Source organism: Choloepus didactylus, chromosome X (genome assembly GCF_015220235.1).
Source record: "Choloepus didactylus isolate mChoDid1 chromosome X, mChoDid1.pri, whole genome shotgun sequence".
Lineage (NCBI taxonomy): Eukaryota > Metazoa > Chordata > Mammalia > Pilosa > Megalonychidae > Choloepus > Choloepus didactylus.
The window spans coordinates 83008383-83034597 of NC_051334.1; the positions used below are offsets into that span (position 1 = coordinate 83008383).

A 26215-nucleotide genomic window follows, 5' to 3' on the forward strand; every position below is an offset into this window, starting at 1 on the left:
CATGTGAGAGCTAGCTGCACACATCCTTGAACAAACACTATAATTCACATATACAATTCCCATGAACAAGAACATTCTTTTATGCAACCCCATTAAGCGCAGCTAAGAAGTACAAGAGATTCAACAATGATACAAAGCTTACATTCTATATTTCCTTTTCCTTATGTCTCAACTGTGTCCCTTTGAGCCTCGTCTCCACCATCCTCAGATCCCATCCAGGGTCATCCTTCGCATTCAACTGTCATCTATTTAGACTTTTTTTTTCCTCAATTGTGGAAACATATATACAGCCTAAATCTTCCCATTCCACCCCTGCCTAGCATTCCATTAGTGGGATTAATCACATTTAGAATGTTGTAATGCTATCACCTTCCCACCTTTGATTACTAGAAATTTCCCTTCACCTCATACAGCAACCCTACACTCATTTCTTAACTCCTCATTGCCCCTTTCCCCATTTCTCAACCCATACTCTACTTTTCATCTCTATGGTCATATTCTCTGATAATTTCTTTGTGTTTACTGTGGGGTTTAAAATTAAACTCTTAAGTCCATAACAATCTTGTTTTTCTTTGATACCAACTTAATTTCAATAGGACACATAAACTATGTACCTATACTCCTCCATTCCCCCACCTTTATATAGTTCTTGTCAAAAATTATGTATTTTACATTGAGTTCAAAACCACTGATTTATCATTAGAGTTTGTGTATTTTATATCATGTAGGAAGTAAATAGTGGAGTTACAATTCAAAAATGATTGGCTTCTATTTGTATTCCATTGTGGTCAGAGATTGTGCTTTGAATATGTACAATTGTTGTTATTGTTTTTTTATTGAGGCTTGTTTTATGACCCAGCATATGGTCCATTCTGGAGAAAGATCTGTGATCACTAGAGAAAAATGAGTGTCCTTGGTGATTTGGGATGTAAGTTTCTATATATGTCTATTAAAATTCTCTGTATCTCTTTCTCCTTTCTTTGTTTCTCTGTCAGTAGGGCTCCCTTTAGTATCTGACATCGGGCAGGTCTTTTATTGGCAAACTCTCTCAGCCTTTGTCTGTGAAAAATTTAAGCTCTCCCTCAAATTTGAAGGAGAGTTTTGCTGGATAAAGTATTCTTGGTTGGAAATTTTTTTCTCTCAGAGTTTTAAATATGTCTGCGACTGCCTTCTCACCTCCATGGTGGCCACTGAGTAGTCACAACTTAGTTTTATGTTGTTTCCTTTGTATGTGGTGAATTGCTATTCTCTTGCAGCTTTCAGAACTTGCTCCTTCTCTTCAGTATTTGACAGTCTGGTCAGAATATGTCTTGGATTCATTGGATTTGGAGTTCGCTGGGCATTTATGCTTTGTGTATTTATATCATGTAGAAGGTTTGGGAAGTTTTCCCCAACAATTTCTTTGAATACTCTTTCTAGACCTTTACCCTTCTCTTCCCCTTCTGGGACACCAATGAGTCTTACATTTGGACATTCTATTTTATCTATAATATCCCTGAGATCCTTTTCGATTTTTTCAAATTTTTTTCTCCATTCTTTCTTTTGTTCTTTCATTTTCTGTTCTGTGGGCCTCTAGGACACTGAGTCATTGTTCAACTTCCTCTAATCTTGTATTAGGAGTATCCAGAGTCTTTTTAATTTGGCCAACAATTTCCTTTATTTCCATAAGATCTTCTATTTTTTTATTTAATCTTGCAATTTCTTCTTTATGCTCTTCTAGCATCTGCTTATGTCCCTTTTATCCTGCTCCATGGTCTTCTTCATGTCTTTTATATCCTGTGCCATGTTTTTGTTCCTCGATTGTAATTGTTTGATTAATTGTGCCAAGTACTGTGTCTCTTCTGATATTTTGATTTGGGTGTTTGGGATCAGGTTCTTCATATCATCTGGTTTTATCATATGCATTAAGATTTTCTGTTGTTTTTGGCCTCTTGGCATTTGCTTTGCTTGATAGGGTTCTTTCAAGTTGTAAAAAAAATTACCAATCTGATTTTTCAGAAATACAAGTTGGTGGCATACACTTTCTCCAGCTAATCAGCAGATGTCATCTGCGAGTCACCTATACCCCTCAAGTCAGTTTTTCTGAACTCTGTCTTTGTGGTGTGTGGGGAAATGATTTTTGTGGGATTCAGTTGGTGGACTCAGTTTGGGTTTGTTGTTGGAGCTGTCCGCCCTGAACATGGTGCGTGTGTCTGGGTGGTCAGGGAGGCAGGGCCACTTTAGTATTCAAACCTCCCTGGTGTTCCTGGAGATTCAAGGCTATTGCAAGAGTCTAAGCCTTCATTTCAGTTTTGCCTCAGATTTTCTCTGTCGCTGACCCACAAACCACCGGCATTGACGTAGCATCCCAGGGTTTTCCGAGCAGGCCCCCCTTCTCAGCTGTGATCTTCCAGGACCTCTGCTGAGGGAAGGCTGTGCTACGTCACTAGTGTGCGTCATCCCTCAAGGGAAGCCCCAGGCTTCCGGGCCATGCAGGGGCGCTCTCTGCCTGATGCAAAGATTAGCTTATAATTCTTGACTGGTGTAAGTTCTGAATGAAAGGCAGGTAGTAGAGCTGGGCCCTACCTCTTTCCTCTTAGAGAAGATAGACGCCTTAGGGGGAGGTCATTAGCATTTCAGTGGTCTCTCTCTGCCTGTGCCACACCCCTGTCTGGGTCACAGAACTGGGAACTGAAAATGGCTGAGGCTTTCTCCACTGAGTTGAAAAAGGAACAGAGCTAGTCCAAGGCCACCCTCCGGCTCTCCAAGGTCAGTCGTCACCCAAAGCCTTTGTCTACTTGTTAGGGATTCGTACCTTGTAGTGAGTAGTTCACAGTCGCTAATTAAAAACCTAGTTGGAGCTCAGCTGAGCTATATTCGTTTGCTGGGAGAAACCTTCTCTCTGTCTCCACAAGTCTTTGCAGCTCAGGCTGTGGGGGAGGGGTCTCCCAATTTGGATCTGCAGTTCTTACTTACAGGTTTTATGCTGTGATCTCGGGCAGTCCTCCCAATTTAGGTTAGTGTGTGATGACTGGATGGTCACATTTGTCCCCCTGCAGTTATTCCGGATTATTTACTAGTTGTTTCTGGCTTTTTTTTAGTTGTTCAAGGGGGACTACTTAGCTTCCACTCCTCTCTATGCCACCATCTTGGATCCTCCCCCCCTTTAGTATTTCTTAAAGCACATGTCTCTTATTCACAAACTCTCAGTGTCTGTATGTCTGAAAATATTTTGATCTCTCCCTCATTTTTTAAAATTTAGTTTTATTGAGATATATTCACATAACATACAATCATCTTTGGTATATAATCAACTGTTCACAGTACCATCATATAGTTGTGCATTCATCACCCCAATCAATTTTTGAAGATTCTCCTTATGCCAGAAAAAATAAAACTAAGAATAAAAAATAAAAGTTAAAAAGAGCACCCAAATCATTCCCCATCCCACCTGTACTGGTTTGTATATATTATGTCCCCCAGAAAAAGCCATGTTCTTTGATGCAGTCTTGTGGGGGCAAACATATTAGTGGGAATTAAGTTGGAACATTTGGATTAGGTTGTTTGCATGGAAATGTCCCCCCCCCAACTATGGGTGATAACTCTGGATAATTTCCTTGGAGGTGTGGCCCCGCGCATTCAGCATGGGCCTGAATTAGTTCACTGGAGCACTACATACAGAAGGAGCGAGCTTGCTACAGCCAAGAGGGACACTTTAAAGAATGCACGTAAGCTGAGAGAGGAGCTGAAGCTTACAGAGACATTTTGGAGACAGCCTTTGAAAGCAGACTTTTGCTCTGGGGAATCTAAGAGAGGACAAACACCCCAAGAGCAACTGAGAGTGACATTTTGGAGAGAAGCTGAAGCCTAGAGAGGAACGTCCCAGGAGAAGCCATTTTGAAACCAGAACTCTGGAGCAGATGCCAGGCACTTGCCTTCCCAGCTTATAGAAGTTTTCCAGATGCCATTGGCCATCTTCCAGTGAAGGTACCCGATTGTTGATGCATTACATTGTACGCTTTATGACCTTAAGACTGTAACTATGTAACGAAATAAACCCCCTTTATAAAAGCCAATCCATTTCTGGTGTTTTGCATTCCAGCAGTATTAGCAAACTAGAACACCACCCTATAAACCCACACACACACATGTTTTATTGAGATTGTTCACATACCATACACCTATCCAAAGATCCAAAATGTACAATCAGTTGCCTCTGATACCATCATACAGCTGTGCATCTATCACCACAATTAATTTTTTTTGAATTTTAAGAACATTTTCATTACTCCAGAAAAGAAATAGACAAAAATAAGGAAACTCAAATCCGCCCATACCCCTAACCGCCCCCCCCCCATGGTATTGGTATAGTACATCTGTTACTGTTGATGAAAGAATGTTAAAATACTATAGTATATAGTTTGCAATAGGTATATTTTTCCTCGTATGCCCATCTGTTATTTACTTCCAGTTGTAGTGTCATATATTTGTTCTGTTTCATGAAAGATTTCTAATATTTGGGCAGTTATTCATGGACATTACCCACCACAGGATTCACTGTTTTATACATGCCCATCTTTTAACCTCCAACTTTCCTTCTGGTTTCATACATGACTCTGAGCTTCCCCTTTCCACCATATTGCCACACCATTCAGCACTGTTAGTTATTCTTGCAGCATGCTACCATCACCTCTGTCCATTTCCAAACACTTAAGTTCAAACTAGCTGAACATTCTGCTCATAATAAGCAACCACTCCCCATTATTTAGCCTTGTTCTGTATCCTAGTATCTTATATTTCATGTCTATGTGTTTACATGTTATAATTAGTTTGTATCGGTGATACCATACAATATTTGTCTTTATGTGTCTGACTTATTTCACTCAATATAGTGCCCTCAAGATTTCTTCAACCCATTTTTTAAGATGGTTTTGTTCACACACCATACATTCTGTCCTAAGTAAACAATCGATGGTTCCCTCTATATTCACGTTTATGTATTCACCACCATCACCACTACCTATATAAGGGCATCTCCATTTCTTCCACAAAGAAGGAGGAAGAGTCAAAGGAGGTAGAGAGTCAAAAGAAAAAGAAAAAAGAGAGAAAAATGGGGAAAAAAAGCCAACATGACAGCTAGGAAGCAACAAAAGGAAAGATAGCATTAACTTTAAGTAGAATAAAGAGTCAGACAACATCACCAATGCCAAGAGTCCCATACCCCTACCATATGACCCCCTCTTATATGCATTTAGCTTTGGTTTATTGCCTTTGTTACATTAAAGGAAGCATAATACAATGTTTCTATTAATTATAGTCTATAGTTTGCATTGATTGCATTTTTTCCCCAATACCACCCTATTTGTAACACCTTGCAAGGTTGACACTCATTTGTTCTCCCTCATGTAAAAACATATTTGTATATTTTATCACAATTGTTGAGGACTCCAGGTCTCACTGAGTTATACAGTCCCAGTCTTTATCTTTCCTCTTTCCTTCTGGTGTCTCACATGCTCCTAACCTTCCTCTTTTAGCCATACTCACAGTCATCTTACATTGCTGTGCTACCATCACCCAAAACTGTGTTCCAAACATCTCACTCCTGTCTTTTCCTGTCTGTCTGTAGTGCTCCCTTTTGCATTTCCTGTAGAGCAGGTTATCTTGTTCACAAACTCTATCATTGTCTGTTTGTGAGAGGATATTTTGAACTCTCCCTCATATTTGAAGGACAGTTTTGCTGGATATAGGATTCTTGGTTGGCAGTTTTTCTTTTTCAGTATCTTAAATATATCACACCACTTTCTTCTTGCGGCCATGGTTTCTACAGAGAAATCCACACATGGTCTTATCAAACTTCCTTTGTATGTGATGGATCGCTTTTCTCTTGCTGCTTTCAGGATTTTCTCTTTGTCTTTGATGATTGATAATCTGATTATTAAGTGTCTTGGCGTAGGCCTATGTTCTAGTTTGCTAATGCTGCGGAATGCAAAACACCAGAGACGGATTGGCTTTTATAAAAAGGGGGTTTATTTGGCTACACAGTTACAGTCTTAAGGCCATAAAGTGTCCAAGATAACACATCAGTAATCGGGTACCTTCACCGGAGGATGGCCAGTGGCGTCCGGAAAACCTCTGTTAGCTGGGAAGGCACGTGGCTGGCATCTGCTCCAAAGTTCTGGTTTCAAAATGGCTTTCTCCCAGGACGTTCCTCTCTAGCAAGCTTGCTCCTCTTCAACACGTCACTCACAGCTGCACTCTCTTTCCTCCCCCCGAGTCAACTCATTTATATAGCTCCACCGATAAGGGCCCACCCTGAATGGGAGGGGCCACGCCTCCATGAGAACATCTCATCAGAATCATAGCCCACAGCTGGGTGGGGCACATTCCAAGCAAATCCAACCATCACCAAAACGCCTGCCCCACACAAGACCACAAAGATAATGGCATTTGGGGGACACAATACACTCAAACCGGCACAGCCTATTTATATCTATTCTGTTTTGGGTACGCTGCGCTTCTTGGATCTCTAATTTTATGTCTTTCATAAGAGATGGGAAATTTTTGTTGATTATTTCCTCTATTATTGCTTCTGCCCCTTTTCCCTTCTCTTCTCCTTCTGGGACATCCATGACACATATGTTCATGCATTTCAGGTTGTCATTCAATTCCCTGAGACTTTGGTCGTATTTTTCCATTCTTTTCCCTGTTTTTTTGTGTGTAGGATTTCAGGTGTCTTGTTCTTGAGTCCCTGAGTGTTTTCTTCTGTCTCTTGAGATCTGTATGTCCCTATTGTGTCTTTCATCCCTTGTGTTGTGCCTTTCATTTCCATAGATTCTGCCAGTTGTTTTTTTGAACTTTTGATTTCTACTTTGTGTTCGCCCAGTGTTTCCATTATTTGCTTCTTCTCTTTTGCCATATCTTCCCTAAACTTTTTGAATTGATTTAGCATTAGTTGTTTCAATTTCTGTATCTCAGTTGAAGTGTAAGTTTGTTCCTTTGACTGGGCCATAACTTCGTTTTTCTTAGTGTAGTTTGTAGTTTTCTGTTGTCTGTGCATCTGGTTTCCTTGGTTACCCTAGTCGGGTTTTCCTATACCAGAACAGGCTGGGATCTCAGAATGGGGCAATATTCATTATCAGGTTTCCCTGAGGGTGTGTCTTAGAAGATTGACACATCCTGTGAGGCCTCTAGCTGCTGTCCTTTTTGTAACCTGCCCAGCAGGTGGCATCTGTTTACCTGTGGCCTGCTTAGTTTCTGTTTTGGCTATTTTCCTCCAGGCTCTGGGGTCTGGTTTTGAATGGAAGGGTGGTAGTAGGGCTGGGCACCACCTCCTTCCTCTTAGTGAAGATATAGCCCCTAGGGAGTGATCATCAGCATTTAAATAGGTTCTTTGTCTCTCTGACTCTGCTGTCTCCACCCTTGTCTGTGTCAGAGCACTGTGAACTGAAAATGGCTGTGGCTTTCTCTGCTGAGTCGCCCAGGTTGAGAGAGAGATAAAGGGACAGAAAGCCCCCCTTCAGGGCCAGTCCATGGTACCCCAGATTCACCTGCTGGCCAAAGATAGCACCTGGTCTTCTGAGCTCCCCCTCCTGGGACAGAGGAGTCCTCCAGCTCTTTAAGGTCAGTCATCCCTAAAAGCCTCTGTCTGCTTGTTAGGGATTTGTACCTTTTATTGAGCAGTTCACATTTGTTAATTAAAACCCCAGCTGGAGCTGGCCTGAGGTTTATATGCTTGTTCAGAGAGTGCTGCTGTCACAGCAAGGTTTTGTGGTTTCCTTCATTTTTGAAAGACAGTTTTGCTGGGTATGGAATTCTTCTTTGGCAATTTTTCTCTTTCAGTATCTTAAATATATCATACCACTACCTTGTTGCCTGCATGGTTTCTGCAGAGAAATCTGTACATAGTCTTATCAAGCTTCTCTTGTGTGTGATGGATCACTTTTCTCTTGCTGCTTTCAGAATTCTCTCTCTGTCTTTGACATTAGAGAGTCTGATCAGTGTCTTGGAGAAGATCCATTGGAATCTGTTCTGTTTGGGTTACCCTACACATCTTGAATCTGTAATTTTATGTCTTTCATAAGATTTGGGAAATTTTCGTTGATCATTTCTTCTGTTCTTTCTGCCGCTTCTGCCTTCTCTTCTCCTTCTGGGACAACCATGACACATATATTCTTGCACTTCATGTTGTCATTCAGTTCCCTAAGACCCTGCTCATATTTTTCCATTCTTTTCCCTATCTTTTCCTTTATGTGTAGGCTTTCAGATGTTTTGTCTTCTAGCTCACTTATCCTTTTTTTGCCTCTTCAAATCTGGTATTGTAAGTCTCCATTGTGTTTTTCATCTCTTTAAATGAAAATCCCATAGTTCTGCCATTTGCTTTTTCAAACTTTCAAGTTCTTCCTTATGTTCACTCAGTGTCTTCTTTATATCTTTTGTCTCTTTTGCTGTATCTTCCCTCAGCTCATTGAATTGATTTTGACTTGATTTTGAATTGATTTACAATATCTGTTTGATTATTAATTAGTTGTTTCAATTCTTGTATCTCTGTTGAATTGTTAGTTTGTTCCTTTTGGCTGGTCCATATTTTCATGTTTCCTAGTGTGGCTTGTTACCTTAAGCTGTCTGTGTATCTGGTTTTCTTGAATAATTTATTCTGGAGCTCATTTTCACTCTTTTACCTAGTGTATTCTTGTTGGTTGCCTTTGTTCTTTGTCTGTTCTTTGACATTCAGTTCAACTTAGTCTAGACCTCTACTGTAACTTCTGTTTAGTTGATCAGAGTTTTTCACCCTTGTTTTTCTGGTTCTTGCTCTACCTCTATGTAAACTTTTTGTGAGAGGGTCTCCTCCAATATGATTGACCCCAATCAGATTTTTCCAGTCCAGACAGATCCAATCTCAGGATGAGGGTGTGGGGTTTCCCTGAGAATAAGAATCTGCAGGTTGTCAGACCCTCCTGTGAAGCCTCTAGACTCTGTGCTTTTTCTATCCTATCCAGCAGGTGGCGCTTGTCAACCTGCAGCTCCCCACCAGTGTAAAGACGTGTCACAGGTGCCTTTAATCCTGTCAGGGCATGGCTGAATCACGTTGGTTTCTGTTTTCCAGCCCCTGGGCACTGAGTTTGCTTAAGGAGGCTGGCCACCTGAGCTGGGCCCTACCCTCCCCTTTGCTTGGGGAAGTTATGCCCTTTAGGGAATTTTCTCCTCCACTAGACTCATTGCTTTGTCTCTTCAAGCTGTCTTAGCTCTGCTCTTGCCTGGGTCCAGCTGCCAATTGCAGATCTTTGAGGATTTCTGTAATGGGCTACTTAGAATAGGTATTTCAAAAAGAAAAGAAAAAGAAAGGCCTTTCCCCATCTCCTGAGTTTTGTCAGCCCTAGTATATACTATTTAAAGATAAGCCTTCTGAGACAAGTTTAATTCTGCCCTTGCAGGGTGGCTGGGTTGACACGGGAGCTCTGATGGCCTATTTAAATGCAAAAAGATAGGGAGTGGGCGAGCAAGAGAAGAGGAAACAAGAAACCAGAAAAACTGACTTTTCAGAGAAGGGCCCAGCTTCCCAGATTTGCATATGTGCCTTTCTCTGCATTCTGAACACCCCCAACTCCAAAAGTCTCCGTTTTTTTGTTGTTGTTGTTTGTTTTGTTTTTTTTCCTGTTTTCACTAGCCCTGTCTTCTCTCTGCTGGGCTGATTGCTCCTGGATTCTCTAGTGTCTGGTCTCAGTTTATCTGTGATTGGAGCTTTTATTCAGCAGTCAGTTGTTAATCAATTCTGGAACTGGGGCCGAGTTGAATCTCCCTGGTTCCCAGTATAGACTGCTTCCTCCTCCCTTGGGCAACTAGCTACCAGACAGTCTGCTATGTCTGTTGGGTAGGGGCATTACCCCCTGGTCAGGGAAACTTACAGGTTTGCTTTGATCTCAGCTGCTCCACCCCTTCCAGACTGTTGTACAATGCATGACTGATCACAGATTTCCCTGAGGTGGCTGTTACACACAGTTCCTGGCTATCTACCATCTGCCCCAGAGGAGTAACTAAAACCCACACCTCACCACTATGCCATCTTGCCCCGCCTCCCTCTATTTTAATATGCTAAATCTGGCACCCCTATACCCGTCTCCATTTTCCCTTTCCCCAAATGCTGAAAACAATCTTGGTGTCTAATCCTCCTAAAGAAAGAGTGATGTATATAAATTATGAAATGACACCTAATACAGGTGCTACTAGGATTTAATTTTTTTTAAGATTCATTTTATTGAGATATATTCACATACCACACAGTCATACAAAACAAATCGTATATTCAATTGTTCACAGTATCATTACATAGTTGCACATTCATCACCAAAATCAGTCCCCAACACCCTCATTACCACACACACAAAAATAACCAGAATAATATTAAAGTGCAAAAGAGCAACTAAAGTGAAAAAGAACGCTGGGTGCCCTTGTCTGTTTGTTTGTTTCCTTCCCCCACCTTTCCACTCATCCATCCACAAACTAGACAAAGGGGAGTGTGATCTCCATGGCCCCCCCAATCCCACTGTCCCCCCTCATAAGCCACATTTTTATACAATTGTCTTCAAGATTCATGGATTCTGGGTTGTAGTCTGATAGTTTCAGGTATCCATCACCAGCTACCCCAATTCATTAGAACCTAAAAAGTGTTGTCTCTGTTGTGCGTAAGAGTGCCACCAGAGTGACCTCTCGGCTCCTTTTGGAATCTCTCTGCCACTGAAGCTTATTTCATTTCCTTTCACATCCACATTTTGGTCAAGAAGATGTTCTCCATCCCACGATGCTGGGTCTACATTCCTCCCCGGGAGTCATATGCCACATTGCCAGGGAGATTCACTCCCCTGGGTGTCTGATCCCACACAGAGGGGAGGGCAGTGATTTCACCTTGCAAGTTGGCTTAGCTAGAGAGAGAGGACCACATCTGAGCAACAGAGGCATTTGGGAGGAGGCTCTTAGGCACAATTATAGGGAAGCCTAGCCTCTCCGTTGCAGCAACAGTCTTCCCTAGTGCAAATCCCGTGGTAGAGGGCTCAAGCTACTAGGATTTAATTTAAATTAAATTGATTTAAATTATGAGTCAAAATTTTCATTTAATCAGTTTGTGACGGATGTATTCTTATGTGTGATAACCTAGTACATATCATTTACAAGCCATATTATAAAAGCTCTTCCCTCTTCAGAAGGAACATTTTTCAAGATGTTTTATTTACCTGCCAGGCACTGTATTTCATCGTTTGCATTTTATATGCCTGCCAGTCTGATTCACAGGGAGAGAAATGTCATTAAATACATCTATGAAATTGGCTACGTTTTAGTAAACATTCACTTATTTAGAACAAAATATGAATAATAGCTGTTCTCGGGGATATGGGATCAGAGATACTCATACTGTGATGAACCTTGAAATACTTCACCTCTGTAAGCCACACTGTCCTTATCACTAAAGTGGTGGTAATAATAGAATCTACCTCTTAAGGTTGTTATGAGGGTTAGAGGAGATAATGCAGCCAAAGTGCTTGTGCTTAGTACCTGGCTGCAAGGAAGCTTTCAGTAAATGATGGCCTCTGGGAAACAAGGGAGTAATGTATGCATAATATTAGGTAACTGTTATAAGTTATGAACCTTTGCAGAAAAGCGTTATAAATAAGTCTTTGTGAACTTGGGAAATATATGTGTGTGTGTGTGTGTACACATGTATATATGTGTATATAAATATATACCTATATATGTATGGTGGGGGAGGGTGTCAGAGTTTTTTCTGAATGAAAGAGATGTAGTAGAGAGTGATCAAATGGCATTGTCTGTGGGAACTGTAGTTCTAATTGGCCCAGGGGAGGTTGTCCTCAAACATGCTAAGAATTCCCTCCACGGTAATAGTAGTAGTAATGATGTTTAACAAGAAGAAGGAAGATCTGCACTTGAAGTATTATTTTTTTTTAATATTATAAAACATCCCTCACATATTTCTATATCTTATGGTTGCTAAGTAAACCTATTAACCTTTTGAAAGAAAGGTCAGCGAGACTCTTAGAAGTTTGAACTGGGTTTGGATTTGCTATGAGACATACATGTTTTTAAATATACACAATTGCTGCAATCTCTGGAAATTTTAAAGTGCTTTATAGACAGTCTTATTTAACAAGTAGGGAAGTCAGGTCTACCAATCTACATTAAAATGTGGATTTGTTTCAGTATGATCCTTTTTACAAAATGGCTGCCTTTGGCTTTCATCTTGCTGTTACATGTGTGTGGCACATGTGTGGAGAGGGTGTCAAGAAATTTGTTTTCTCATGTATGGTTAGATTTGCATTAATAAACCTGTTTGGAGTTTGCACAATTTAAAAGATTCTCAGCTTTACACTTAATTAGATTTCCATGCTCTGAATTATGAGTGTGTAGATACCACTGTCTGTTTAAATATTTGATCATTTGGCTATATTTTGGAATATTCCAGGGGTGTGTGTCTGTGTATTTCTTGCTTTGTGATAATTTTGCATTGGATTTTATTTGGGACCGTTATTAGATATATTATTAAAATGTCTTTCAGTTTTCTTTTTATAGTAGGAGAGATTATTTAATGATTTTGAGACAAAGGTGAATCGAGTTGTGATTTGAAACAAAGGAAATGGATCAAATAAGAGCTGGTGTCTGGTTTACAATAAAACATCTTTATTAACAAATAATTTAGCTCAGCATCTGGGCCTGAAGTAGGGGCTCAGAGAATATGTGTAGCTTTATTGATTGGACAGGTAAATATCTCGTTTTTAAAACTCTACGCTTAATAATGATAAGGGTTTAAATGTGGATATTGAAGGCCGCTGTGGACTTTTGAAAAAATGCAATCAATTATGTATATTCTGGCAGTGTATAATTTCTAAATTGATTTAAAGTAAACACATGGATCTGAAATCTGTCTAAAATAACAGGAGATAGGTTAGTAATTACTGTTTGTAATTGGATGACTTGGAAATGTGAATACTTTAATTGGAGGTGAAATAGCTATCAAGAGATGATAGTTCATATTAGGTTCCCCAAGTGTGTACCTTTTTTGAATGCAGAGAAGGTGCTTATTATGCACAGGTTATCACCTGAGGCTGATATTTTTTGGGAGGTGTGAATGGTGTTAAAATGTTGGATTCCAAATTAAAATAACAGATTTGCACAGCTATGGTTACATGACTTAATATAACTTTTCTACGTAGTATATTGTTGTATAAATTTCAAAATTAAAAACAAATATTTAAGGTGTGTTCCCAAAATATATTGCTGGGTATTTCTTCAAAGACAAACCTGGACTTTTTTTGCCCTATAAAAAAACTGTGTTCCAGTTGCTTAGACAAGTTTGTATAGATGTAGTAAGCAGAGCAGTAGGCTTTTTGTTTACTTTCTTGACAAGCATTTGTGAAGATTAAAGAAATGGAAAGTGCTGGTGTAATAGTATAGTCTCTTTTTGAAACACATAATACATGAAATAGAGCTTGTTTTAAATGGGCTCTCTGTGTATAAGTGTGTGTGGATAGGGTTTTCTGAGTTTAGGGAATATTTATATATAAAGAATCCAGGCCTACATTCCTTCTATTGCTCACTTATGGTTCATATTTTAGAGAATTTATGTATGTAATGTGGTAGAACTGTGGTTACTCTAAGAAGCCTATTGCCCTTTGTGTCAGATATTTCATTGCTTTTCTCTGTCAAGGTGAATGCAGCTTGAAAAAAAAGAATCGTGATTTATTTTATACTGAGATAATAAATGCTTGTGTATGACATTTTGATGCTATGTTGGGGAATATTTTTAGGATTGCTGTGGATAGGAAGATGGAGATTTTTAAATACACAAGCTGTAAATCAATCCATGAGTCAGGTCATTTAACTTATATGGGATAAGGAGAAGGAAAAAAACTACATTTTTACCTAGAGAAGAAACATTAGCCTTTCAACATCTCCTTTTTGACTGTTAACAGCTTGTGGGTATTATTATTATTATTATTATTATTATTATTATTATTATTATTATACTGGATTGTTATTACTTAGGTACCTGAGGATATGAAGGTATTGACTAGAAGGAAATGTACAAGAAAATGGCAGAAAGTTTTAGGGAATGAAGCACTTGAATGGAAAACAGGGAAAAGGAACAAATTATCAATAGTTTGAGAAAGCGGTCTTGGAAATTAGATTACACGTTCTTGAAAGTAATGGCAAAAGTGGAGGATTTATTTGCTCATTTGCACTCGTTTTCATTCCCAAAAGGATTAGAGACAATGTGGATGGGTTACTTATCTTGGTAATGTGGATTTTAGATTAAGGTGAATGGAGGGAGAGGATGGGGAGAACCTGGATTTTTTACTAGTAAGTGCCCCCCTAACTTGAACTATGGACTTGCTGCCATCTTCCAGGGAGAGTTTATTTTATCTCTTGATTATATAATACGTACTTTGGTAGATCAGTAGGAGACTGCGTGATCTTTTCAAATCCTATCTCTGAGTATTGATATCTAATAGGCATTTTCCAATAATATTTATCCGGTCATTCCACGTAGGTTCCTATTTCCTAATGAAAAAATTGTTGCCTCAGTAATAACCTGTATATGTAAGCTTTTAAGAAACCTTAGTATGTGATAGGTCTTAATATCACTGTTGTATGTATTAAGTAATATTTTACCTTAAAGCTCTAATTTAGACTAAAACTTACACTGCTTTTTTTTAGGACAGCCAGTAGAGGAGACTTCATGTTTTCTGCGGATCGTTTGGTAGGTGGAGGCTTTCCATTTTCATTTCATTGTTGTACCTGGTGACATAATCATAGTAGGGCAGGGAGCTTTTGTTTTGTCTTGTTTTAGAGCATTCTGGGGGTGAGAGAGATTGTATTAAGAAACCGTCATCTTGCTAGGCTTCTAGCAATGTTGTTTTCACTGTTACATTAAGTTCTGCCTCAATCCCTTTCACCTCAAAGCATTGCCTAAAATTCATTCCCTGTAGTCCTGAGGTACCACTACCTCTCAAATGTATATTGGTAACCTTTTCTCAGCAACCCTTAAATGCCTCATCTTAGGGCAGTGAGAAGTATGCATTAAAAGAAAAGCAAATATGTAAGGAGATCCAGTAGTTCCCCTTCTATCCAGCTAATGCAGACTAATACCTTTTCTGTAGCTCACATGGGTGTATGTGCTTATTTTGTTTTGTCTTTTCCATACTATTCTGACATGCAGAATACCAAGTTAGACTGTCTACGCTTTCCTCAGGGACTTCTTATTAAGGATTGACCAAACACAATTCTGATTAGCTATTATAATCTGAGAGGAGCTCAGGCCAAATTTGTTTGTCTCCAGGGTAAGCACTCTGTTTCCTTCTTGTGTTTATATCTAAGTGTGCTAGTGCTTGGAATGAGGTTAACACATTTTCTGCTGTGGTTATTAGTGCTCATCCGTTCATGAAACTCATGGCACTGAGTGTCAGGCATCATGCTAGGCTGTGTTGGGGTGGAGTACCACAGTGAAGAATATAGACATGGCTTCTGCTCTTTTGAAGCTTACAGTCTACTTTGTCAATATTTATTTTGTGAAAGACAGAAATGTGGCTTATTAACCACTCAGATATAATCAGATAGTAGAAGATAGCTTATTAAAAAATGGCAAGGAAAAAAAGTCATGAAACTTTTCATTTAAATTTTCCCCAGGGGAATTTATCTAAGAGTATAGACAACTTCTTTTCTGCTTTTGAATTTAAATATTCTTGGTTCAGAGATAAATTTTATTTAAAGTTATTTTTGCTTCCAGGGCAGTAATAACCTTTTATTGCACCAAGGCAGATGTGGTTGGAATTCTTGAGGCAATAGTTAGGTTATTCTGTCTTCTGTGCTTTTATTGAACCAAAGGAACAAGTTCAGGGAGGAAATGGCTGCTGAGGGGAGAACAGGAGTCATGGTGTTCACTGGTAGAAACTATTTCCTTTTTCTTGCTTTCTTTGTGGTCTTTTTAAATAGAAAGCAGAAGTGATATTCATGGTTATTGTAAGATGCTTCCCTCAAAGGGCAGGCATTATATCTTAGTCAAATGAAATACTAAGTACCCAGGGTGTGATTCAGCTGAAACGATGGTAATTTGAACCTTTGTTCTCTGCAGTTGGCTTTGAAGAGGCTGATATATATATATATATATATTTTTGGTAGGGGGTGGGGTGGGGTAGAGGGTCCATGGTGGTGGTGGTAGGGACTGGAGCTGTTTGTTTCTAGTGTTGAGGATTTCTAGTATACTAACTCCTCTAGCGCAGGGATTACATTATAGTTGACATTAATTCTATTCTGAATTTGTCAGGGTTGGCTTCCCTGGCTGTCAGATCCTGGAGTTCTTTATATTTTAGTCACTCTTCTTCCAGTTTAATGTTCTCCTGTAAGGCTTGGGCACACTGCAATTTTTGTCCCATGGTGGTAGGGGATAGAGGGTGGGAGTTAGAGACTCTTAAGAAAACTGTTGCTTGGAGGAGGAGATTTAGGCTCTTCAAAAAAAAATCCTCTTATACCCTTGTAATTTGCTCATAAGAAATAAATCTCCAGAGGTGGGTGGCTAGAGGTGAGTGTGCACGTGCACATGCACACCCCCCCACACACACAACATTCATGAGGTTCCTGGGCCCTTTGTATGTTGTTGGAGGCTGACAAAGTGCTGGCCCATTTAGCGTTGATGCTTTTAATGGCCACAGAGAGTTGTGTTAACAGAGCATGGGGCCTGGCCCTTCTCCCTGCTATTCCTGATTCTCAATCAATAATGTAATATTGATCAGGGAAGGAAGTGCATTGCTAACTCATCCCTGTCTTTATTGTAGTAGGCTCTGATTGCTCATGGGAATAACATATCTGGTTTTTGGAAGCCGTTCTTAGTAATTCTTAGTGACTCTTTCCTCTCTACCAGACATCATGATTGTTGGGAGACTTTCTTTAGCTGAGAAGCCCCAGTATGTCTCTTGACTCATAGCTTCACCTGTATTTCAGTGAGCCTTTATTCTACCTAACTAAGATGGGAAGAATAAAAAAGATTAAAGTTGAGAATACTAGTTGGGCATGAAAGCGTGTAATCCAGCTGTAATCTGAAGGGCTCCTTGGCCTCTGAGCATTTGATTGGATCTTACTTCAAGTTCGGTAAATTGGTTCAGCCCATCCACCCATTTATTTCTTCAAAAGAACTTTGAGACTTTATTTGCATTGTGGTGGGCCTTTGTTAAAAAAGAATCTGGCTTAATTTCAAAGGCATTGGACAAGGCAGAGCAGTTCCTACTGGGTAAACTATTTCCAGAGTAACCAGAGTATGTTACTCCCAAGGGTGCCTGTCATGATTCTTGTCACTTGCTGTAGTTTTGCGTCTTTCATAATATAGCTTGGACTGATTGAATGAGAATCAGAGGGTGTACTTGAGCCTTTTGGTGGCTATCATGTGTCTAATAGAGGGTGGATACCTAGCACAAGCAGCCTGGCATTTGGAGAATCACTGCATCTAACAAGTAATAGGGCCCCACTTGCTACCTCCAAAAGCTAAAGCCTTGCCTAGTATGCTACTAACTTTGTGCCTAGTGTTAGGCTTCTGAAGCTAACAGCTAACAGGATGTTCTCAGCAGGTTCTCAACTTATTCTTCCTTTGCTCTTCCAGATTAGACTTGTTGTAGAAGAGGGATTGAATCAGCTGCCATATAAAGAATGCACAGTGACCACTCTAACAGGTAATCAGAATGTTACTCTTATATTTTCCTCATATAAGGTTTTGAGATGAAATTAGGGGAAAAGCATTCTGAGTAAGGCCTATATGCAAAATGAGGAGTCTAGGTGGAGCTGTTCTTTCAAACAACTTAAACCCAGAGACATTTAGTAAGGAAATCTATGAGGGTGACTTTTTGTTAATGGCTTGCTTGTCAATTCAAGTTAAAGGTTAATAAGTATATTTCATCATCCAGGTATTGCCTCTGATGATGGCCCATTAAGACTAGAGTTAAGAACTGCTGATAGCTTATCTTCACCTTTGTGTGGAGGTTGGTTTTGCTTTGAAACTCCAGGTAAAAAGAGGACTGAAAGAGAAAAAAGAAAAAACAACTAAAATTTATGAGAATTGGAGAAGGTGTTTTGTTCTACTCTTTAATAGAAAATAGCCATAGATCTTGTTATGGATTGACTTGTGTTCCCATGAAAGACATTTTCACGTCTTAGCCCCTGGTCTTGTGAATATGAACATATTTATAAATAGGATATTTGAAGATGTTATTAGTTAAGGTGAGGCCAAAGTAGATTAGGGTGGACCCATAATCCAATATGATGTTTTCCATATAAGCAGAGGAAATTTGGACACAGTAAGATAGAGACAGAGAGATAGCCATGTGGTGGAGGCAGAGATCAAGTTATATCATGAATTGCTGGCAAGCCACTGCCAGAACCTTGCAGACTTCAGAAGCATGGCCCTTTTGATACCTTGACTTTGGATTTCTAGCCTCCAACTAGACAACAGATTCCTGTTATTTAAGCTCATTAGTCTGTGGTACTTTGTTATAGCAGCCCTGGCAAACCAAGATAGATCTCTATCTCAGTTTTGAAATTCTGATTTGGTTCTTACTAAATAATGGAAAACTGTTCTATTCAAAGTGTTGACTTTATGAAAATTGAGGGCTGAGTTTGCTGCATCAAAATTAACAACAATTTCAGGATGAGACTGAAAGTTGAGCATATTTTGGTAACTACTTCAGCCTCTTTCTTCTGTTTTTTTTTTAATGCAATTTTATTGAGATATATTCACATACCATACAGTCATCCAAAGTGTACAATCAGTGGCCCACAGCATCATCATATAGTTGTGCATTCATACCACAATCAATCTTTGAACATTTTCATTACTCCAAAAAATAAGAATAAAAATTAAAGTAAAAAAGAACATCCAAAACATCCCATACCTCTCCTCACCCCCTATTGTTCATTTACTCTTTTAAAATACAGTTTTATTGAGATATATTAACACACCCTACAATCATCCACACTGTACAATCAATCATTCACAGCACCAACATACAGTTGTGTGTTCATCACCAGAATCCATTTTTGTTTTATGTCCCAGCTTATGGTCCCTTCTGGAGAAAGATCTGTGATCACTAGAGAAAAACGAGTGTCCTGGTGATTTGGGACGTAAGGTACTATATATGTCTGTTAAAATTCTCTATATCTCTTTCTCTTTTCTTTGTTTCTCTGTTGGTAGGGCTTCCTTTAGAATCTGAAGTAGGGCAGGTCTTCTATTGGCAAACTCTCTCAGCATTTGTTTGTCTGTGAAAAATTTAAGCTTTCCCTCAAATTTGAAGGAGAGTTTTGCTGGATAAAGTATTCTTGGCTGGAAATTTTTCTCTCTCAGAATTTTAAATATGTCATGCCACTGCCTTCTCGCCTCCATAGTGGCCACTGAGTAGTCACTACTTAGTCTTATATTGTTTCCTTTGTATGTGGTAAATTGCTTTTCTCTTGCTGCTTTCAGAACTTGCTCCTTCTCTTCAGTATTTGAGAGTCTGATCAGAATATAACTTGGGTTGGGTTTATTTGGATTTATTCTATTTGGAGTTCGCTGGGCATTTATGCTTTGTGTGTTTATATTGTGTAGAAGGTTGTGGAAGTTTTCCCTAACAATTTGTTTGAATACTCTTTCTAGACCTTTACCCTTCTCTTCCCCTTCTGGGACACCAATGAGTCTTAACTTTGGACGTTTTATTTTATCTATCGTATCCCTGAGATCCATTGCGATTTTTTGAGTTTTTTTCTCCATTCTTTCTTTTGTTCTTTCATTTTCTGTTCTGTGGATTTCTAGGACACTGAGATGTTGTTCAGCTTCCTCTAGTCTTGTATTGTGAATATCCAGAGTCTTTTTAATTTGGCCAACAGTTTCTTTTATTTCCATAAGATCTTCTATTTTTTTATTTACTCTTGCAATTTCTGCTATTTATTTTTGAGTCCAACTGATTGCCCTCCTAAACCAATCTATATGCAGTCAAAGCACATGCCTGTAATTAGGACATGTACCTGGGGATGATTATTTACATTTAGCAACTTAATTTTATGTAATTATCAAGGTAGAATGGAAGCCCCACTCTTGCACTAGGATCAGATTCTTTTTTTCAAAAACATAAAAATTTCTTTCTCTTCTCTGGCTATGAGGTTATGTTTGTGAATAGTTGAATACTTGAAATAAAATAGGAGTTTCTATTTTTATAAGAGGTAGTTCTTAGGCAGTGATAGGATTCTCAGGACATTGCTGATCAACCTTTTTAAAATTGGTGAAGAAAATAAAGATGGGCATTTAGGTGTTATTTCCTTTGTTTCAGTTCAATTCTTTCCCTAAAGGCAGCTTTATCAAAGGGGGTCCTTGCACCTCTAGTATCTACCAGATGACTTGGGGGTGATGCATAGAGTTATTTTTAACCTTAATAGCTATTTAATTTTCACATATGTTAGAAATAAACTAGTTTTATGTTTATAATAGTGGTGTTATAAAGTTTCCTCTTAAAATAAATTTAAAGTAAAACAGTTAATTTAAAGAAAAATTTTAATATTTAATAGTACAGTAGAATTCTGATATGGCCTAAAATCTTGGAGTTGATATGAGAATCACTGACTTTTGGCCAACAATTCCTTGAAGCAATTCAGACTCAAAAATAGCTCTGTGTTCAGAAACAAAGGGTGTAGTGGTAGTTACTGTGGTTCTCTACCATGGGGAGAGAGAACAATATGCTACTTTTTTGCTGTTTGCCAGCAGAGCCCCTGTCATAGAGCTCATTGCTAAGCTAAGTGATGTCTCGTGATGTCACTTTCATGTATAAAGAGAGCCTTTTGTCTTCAAACCCCCATTCTTCCATAAATCTTTGCTTTTTTTAGATGAAAGGACATTGTCGCTTAAGTTGAGTACAAAGTTTAGGTGGTATAAAGATTTCTTTAAAATAACAAATAAAAATAATTGCTGACATCCAAAAAACTGAGGGAATAGCTTAGCAAAACATTTTTTTTCCTGTAATCATGAACACACATGTTAGAGCACAACAGCTCTAAACTTATGAGCCATCAATAAAAATAGCTTACTCTAGTTTCATTGGCCATCCCTTGACCTGGTTTCATTGACCAGCCCTAAGTATAAACATGAACTTATCAGAAGTAAAAGCTGTTTAATTGCTTCCTTCTTGACAGTGTCCTTTTTGTATTAGTAACTGCCACGGACTCTGCTTTGGCCTATTTTTTGACTTTTATTCTCTCTCCCACCAACCATTTTTTCGTTCTCTTTAATTTTTTTTCCTACAAGGTGAGGCAATGGAACAAGGTTTACGGGACTGCTGTCGATCCATACGAATTGGAAAGATCCTGATCCAGAGTGATGAGGAGACACAAAGAGCCAAAGTATATTATGCCAAATTCCCCCCAGACATTTATCGGAGAAAAGTCCTTCTGATGTATCCAATTCTCAGTGAGTGGCTTGAGTTTAATTCATAATCTTTTGGTTAGTATTTAAAGTTTACTTAGTACATATCTCTTAGGTATCCTTCTATAAAAGCAAAAACAGTTACTAATAGTGCTTTCCTCAGTTGGATTTTAGAGTTGCCCTGGGCATCTAACTGGAGAATTTTCATTGTGTGATAATAGACTGTATAATAGTCAAATTTTATTAGCCTCAAAGAACTCTGTCTTGCAGTGAACACATTGAAGCAAAGGATCTAACGAGGCAAAATATATAGAATGCAGAACATTTGAAACATGTCCCTTCTTTAACCAAATGAATACAGCAGTGATTTTCTCAAGGATTTATCCTCTCTGGAGGTAATAATTTTTTCTCCTCCTCTGTTCTTTTTCATAAGTTTACTCAGATCACATTGATATTGAGTGGATTTAATTTTGATATCTCAACTATTACATGAATTTTGGACTTATGCATTGATAACTGAAAAGCATATGTATCATGTTCATTACTGAAAATAACACCATTGATAAGGAACAGGCACCTTCAAACAAAGCTTTGCCTTGTGGTGTTTTGTGTTAGATTGCTAAACTGTCCTTACTTCAAAAACATTTTGAGATAAATGTTAAAGTTGGTAATATATTTGGTTATCATTTGATTTCAGGTACAGGAAATACTGTAATTGAAGCTGTAAAGGTTCTTATAGAACATGGAGTTCAACCTAATGTTATCATCCTACTCAGTCTGTTCTCTACTCCTCATGGTGAGTTTGGAGTGGGACAGTAACTAGGGCTCCAGGTGGTCATGGGATGGGTGAGTGTGCATCTGTCTAGCCTCTCATCCTGTAGAAAAAGTTATTTGCTCCCACATTAGATCAAAATCTAATTTTGGTATTTAAAACTTATGTTTGTCATCTCTAAGCTTGATGATAGTATTTTACATCATTCTAATGTTCAAATTCAAATGGGAGTTATGAATTGATCCCTTTGGAGGGGATTGCAATTGTTTTCCTGGTGTCCCTGTTTGGGTAGGGCCTGCAAGTGGCTGAAAAGTTCACAGTTTCCCTGATTTCCCACTTGAGCCTGAGAACTCCAAAACAGCAAGAAACTTGAGGTTCTGGCTAGCCCTGTGGTCTTCATGAAGTAAACTTTGTAGTATGAAGTGGAAAGCAGTTTATTAAGGTAAACTTCTTCTCAAAGACCCGGAAGTAGAATTGTGTTTTCTCCATTTCCTGAGAAAGGAATATCTAAGACTCTAGTTCTTTGCCATATAATCTGGGAATATCATATTAGAAATTTATACAGTCTTTGGAACATATCCTGAGAAAATAATCCTAGATGCATGTAGAAATTTATTTTCTAAGTTGTTAATTGTAGAGTTATTTAGTGTATGAAAAAAATTGGAAAGTATATAAGTGAGCAACAGTAAGAAATGTTTAAATAAATTATATATATTCAATGATATAATAGTATATAAAAGTCATGCTTTTGAAAAATATTTAATAACACAAAAATGTATGTGGTATACTGTTTGACTACATTTATATAACATATAAATATAAATAAATTTATAGAGATGGAAAAAGTTTGCTCTGACAGAAATAGATTAGTGATTATGTAGGGCTAGAGAAGGATAGAGGGATTGAGAAGTGACTGTAGAGGGGTATGGGGTTTATTTTGCAGTGCTGAAAATGTTCTAGAATTGATTGTGGTGATAAATGCACAACTCTGTGAATATACTAGAAGACATTGATTGAACACTATAAATGGAGTGTATGGTATGCAAATTTATCTCAATAAAACTGATTTTAAAAAATGTATATGGGTCCCGGGAAAAAAACACTGCTGGATGTTGGTGGTTGAGACTAGGGCTGAGGTGCTGGTAAACAGCACTGAGGAGGAGCAGCCCCTCACGGTGGCTGAGGAGCTGGCTGCCGGGAAGCACAAATAGAGACCGTGGAAATTCCAGGAGCTGCACCGGAAGTGAGGAAGTTGAGGTGTTATTAAAGGTGTTAAAACCCATTAGACCCTGAGACTTTTTCTCAGCCTAATCAAGATTGAGAGAAATGATCCCTGACTGTTCAGATAGTGGAACTTCAGGCTCAGTCCACCCACACAAGCATTGAACAACCAACAAGGACTTGCAGAAACATCGTTGTCAAAGCTCCAGAAAAGTTAAAGGACTACAGTAACAGAGTGAGCACTGAATCAAGAAAAATGACTTGAAAGTGCTCCTGGCAATAAAGGAGTCTCTTTCATAACACTAGCTGGATACAAGTTTATGGAACAGATATTTCAGAGTCTAAATTCCAGTAATAACAAATTAAAATATCAAAATAGCCAGGTTTCAACAAAAGATTACAAAACATATAAAGAAACAGGAAGTGATGGCCGAGGAAAAGGAGAAGATTAAAGCATTAGAAACCATCAATGAGGAAGAACAGACCTGGGACATTCCAGACAGACTTTTAAATCTAGTCCTAAATATGATGAAAGAACTAAAGGAAAACTTGGACAAAGAACTAAAGGAAATCAGCAAAACAACAGATAAACACAGAGACTATCAATAGAGAGATGGAAATTACGAAAAGGAACCAAACAGAGCTAAAGACCGCAGAAACAGGAATAAAAAATTTCCTGGAGGACTTCAGGAGCAGATTGGAGCTGGCAGAAAACAAAGAATCAGAGAACTTTAAGATAAGACAATTGAAATCATTCAGTGTGAGGAGCAAAAAGAATGCTGAAGTAAAGTGAACTGAGCCTGAGGAACCTGTGGGACGCCATCAGGTGTACCAGTATATGCACTGCAGGAGTCCCAGAAGGAGAAGAAAAAGAACATTCAAATAAATAGTGGCTGAAAACTTCCCAATTTAACAAAAAAACATGAATATACATACCTAAGACCCTTAACAAACTCCAAGCAGGATGAACCCATGTCACATACCAAAGATAAAGAGAAAATTCTGAAAGTTGCAAGAGAGAAGCAACATGTCACAAGCAAGAGAGCCTCAATGATATTAAATGCTTATTTCTCATTGGAAACCATGGAGGCAAGAAGGCTGTGGGGAGACATATTTAAATTTCAAGCAAAAAAACTGCCAACCATGAATTCTATATTCTATATCTGGCAAAACTGTTTTTAAAATTGGAGAAATTAAGATATTCTGAGATAAACAAAATCTAAGGGGGTTTGTCACCACTAGACCAGCCCTACAGGACATGCTTTAGAATGTTCTGCAGATTGAAAGGAAAGGACAACAGACTGGATTGAAGCCACATGAAGACATAGAAGATCTCTGCTGAGGGAACAACATGGGTAAATATTAATGTCAGTACCATTGTATTTTTGGTTTGTAAGTATTTTTAAATTTCTATAGGATCTAAAAAGCAAATAAATAAAATGTAATGGTTAATCAGTGGTTTTGGACATGTATAAACATGCAAGTTATGACAAGAACCACATAAAGGTGGGGTGTGGCTATATGAACATCGTTTGTGTCTACTATTGAAATGAAGTTGCTATCAAAGAAAACAAGATTGTTATAGATTTAGGGTGTTTTAAATTTAGGCCTCATGGTAACTACAAAGAAAGTATCAGAATATGCAAGCTCACAAAGACAGGTTGCCAGGGGCAAGGGGAATGGGGTATTAATGCATAAATGGACATAGGGTTTCTGTTTGTGGAGATTGTATTTTAGTAATGGAAGATGGTGAGGGTACTGCAACATTGTGAATGTGATTCATCCCATTGAATAGTGTGCTTGGAAGGGGTTGAGATGGAGTTTATGTTGTATATGTCCCCACAAATTAAAAAAAAAGAGCAACTAAAGAGACAATTAAATGCAATACATGACCCTGGATGGGATCTAGCAAGGGAGGAGAAAAGGTTCCAAAGGACATTATTGGGACATATGATAAAATTGGAATATAGACTGTAAGCTTTTTTATCAGTGTTAAATTTCTGGAACTGGATAACTGCACTTAAGGTAGCTACATAACTGGATATCCTTGTTTGAAGGAAATACACATAGCAGTATTAAGTATTCAAGGAGCATGATGTATATGACCTACACTCAGGTGTTCAGAAAACGGACTGATAGGTAGGTAGGTGAAATGATATGGTAAATTTGGCAAAATGTTAAAATTGGTGGATCTGAATATTGGGGGTAGGGTAGGTATATGTTGGGGTTCTCTGTATGGGGTTTATGTTATTTTTGTAACGGTCCTGTAAGTTTGAAAGTATTTCAAAATAAAGTTTAAAAAAAGAGGAAAAATTTTATGTGGTAAGCAAGATAAGAAATAACAGTATTAGAATGGTAAGAAATATTATCCACACTAAGATTACAGATACAAATTATGACTGTTAGGACTACCAAGGTCAAATTTGGATGTAACATGGAACCAAAGCCTTCCTCAGGGTGAGAGGTTAGACAGATGGACAATGTCATTTCAGTTTTGGTTTCATATAGCACACACAATAATAACAGTGGTTATCTTAGGATGGTATCCTAGGTGATTTTCTTTAATTAAAAATTTTTTCCAAATGTTCTACAATGAATTTGTATTTGTGTCCTAACTGAGAAGAGAATGAAATGCACAGATTCTAGCCAAGGTGCTACCTCGTGTCCAGAGTTTCTAAGTCTCAGCCAACCCTAATGAGGCTATATGGTATCCTGTTGGGAAGGCTGCTTTCAGTAGGCCATTGTATAGGATTTGTGGCCTGATTACTTGCTATGTTATAACCAAAAATTGCCTGTAGTTCAAATGTTGA

The 26215-nt window shown here is 38.4% G+C and overlaps 1 protein-coding gene across 1 annotated transcript in view; it reads left to right on the top strand.

Moving 5' to 3' along the window:
* The window catches only part of UPRT (uracil phosphoribosyltransferase homolog), a 46538-nt gene that overhangs the window by 18644 nt on the left and 1679 nt on the right, over positions 1-26215 (top strand). The window contains 4 exon segments of the mRNA XM_037820837.1: positions 14701-14743; positions 17633-17702; positions 21281-21457; positions 22110-22208. Of these exon segments, the coding sequence (XP_037676765.1) occupies positions 14701-14743; positions 17633-17702; positions 21281-21457; positions 22110-22208 (389 nt within the window).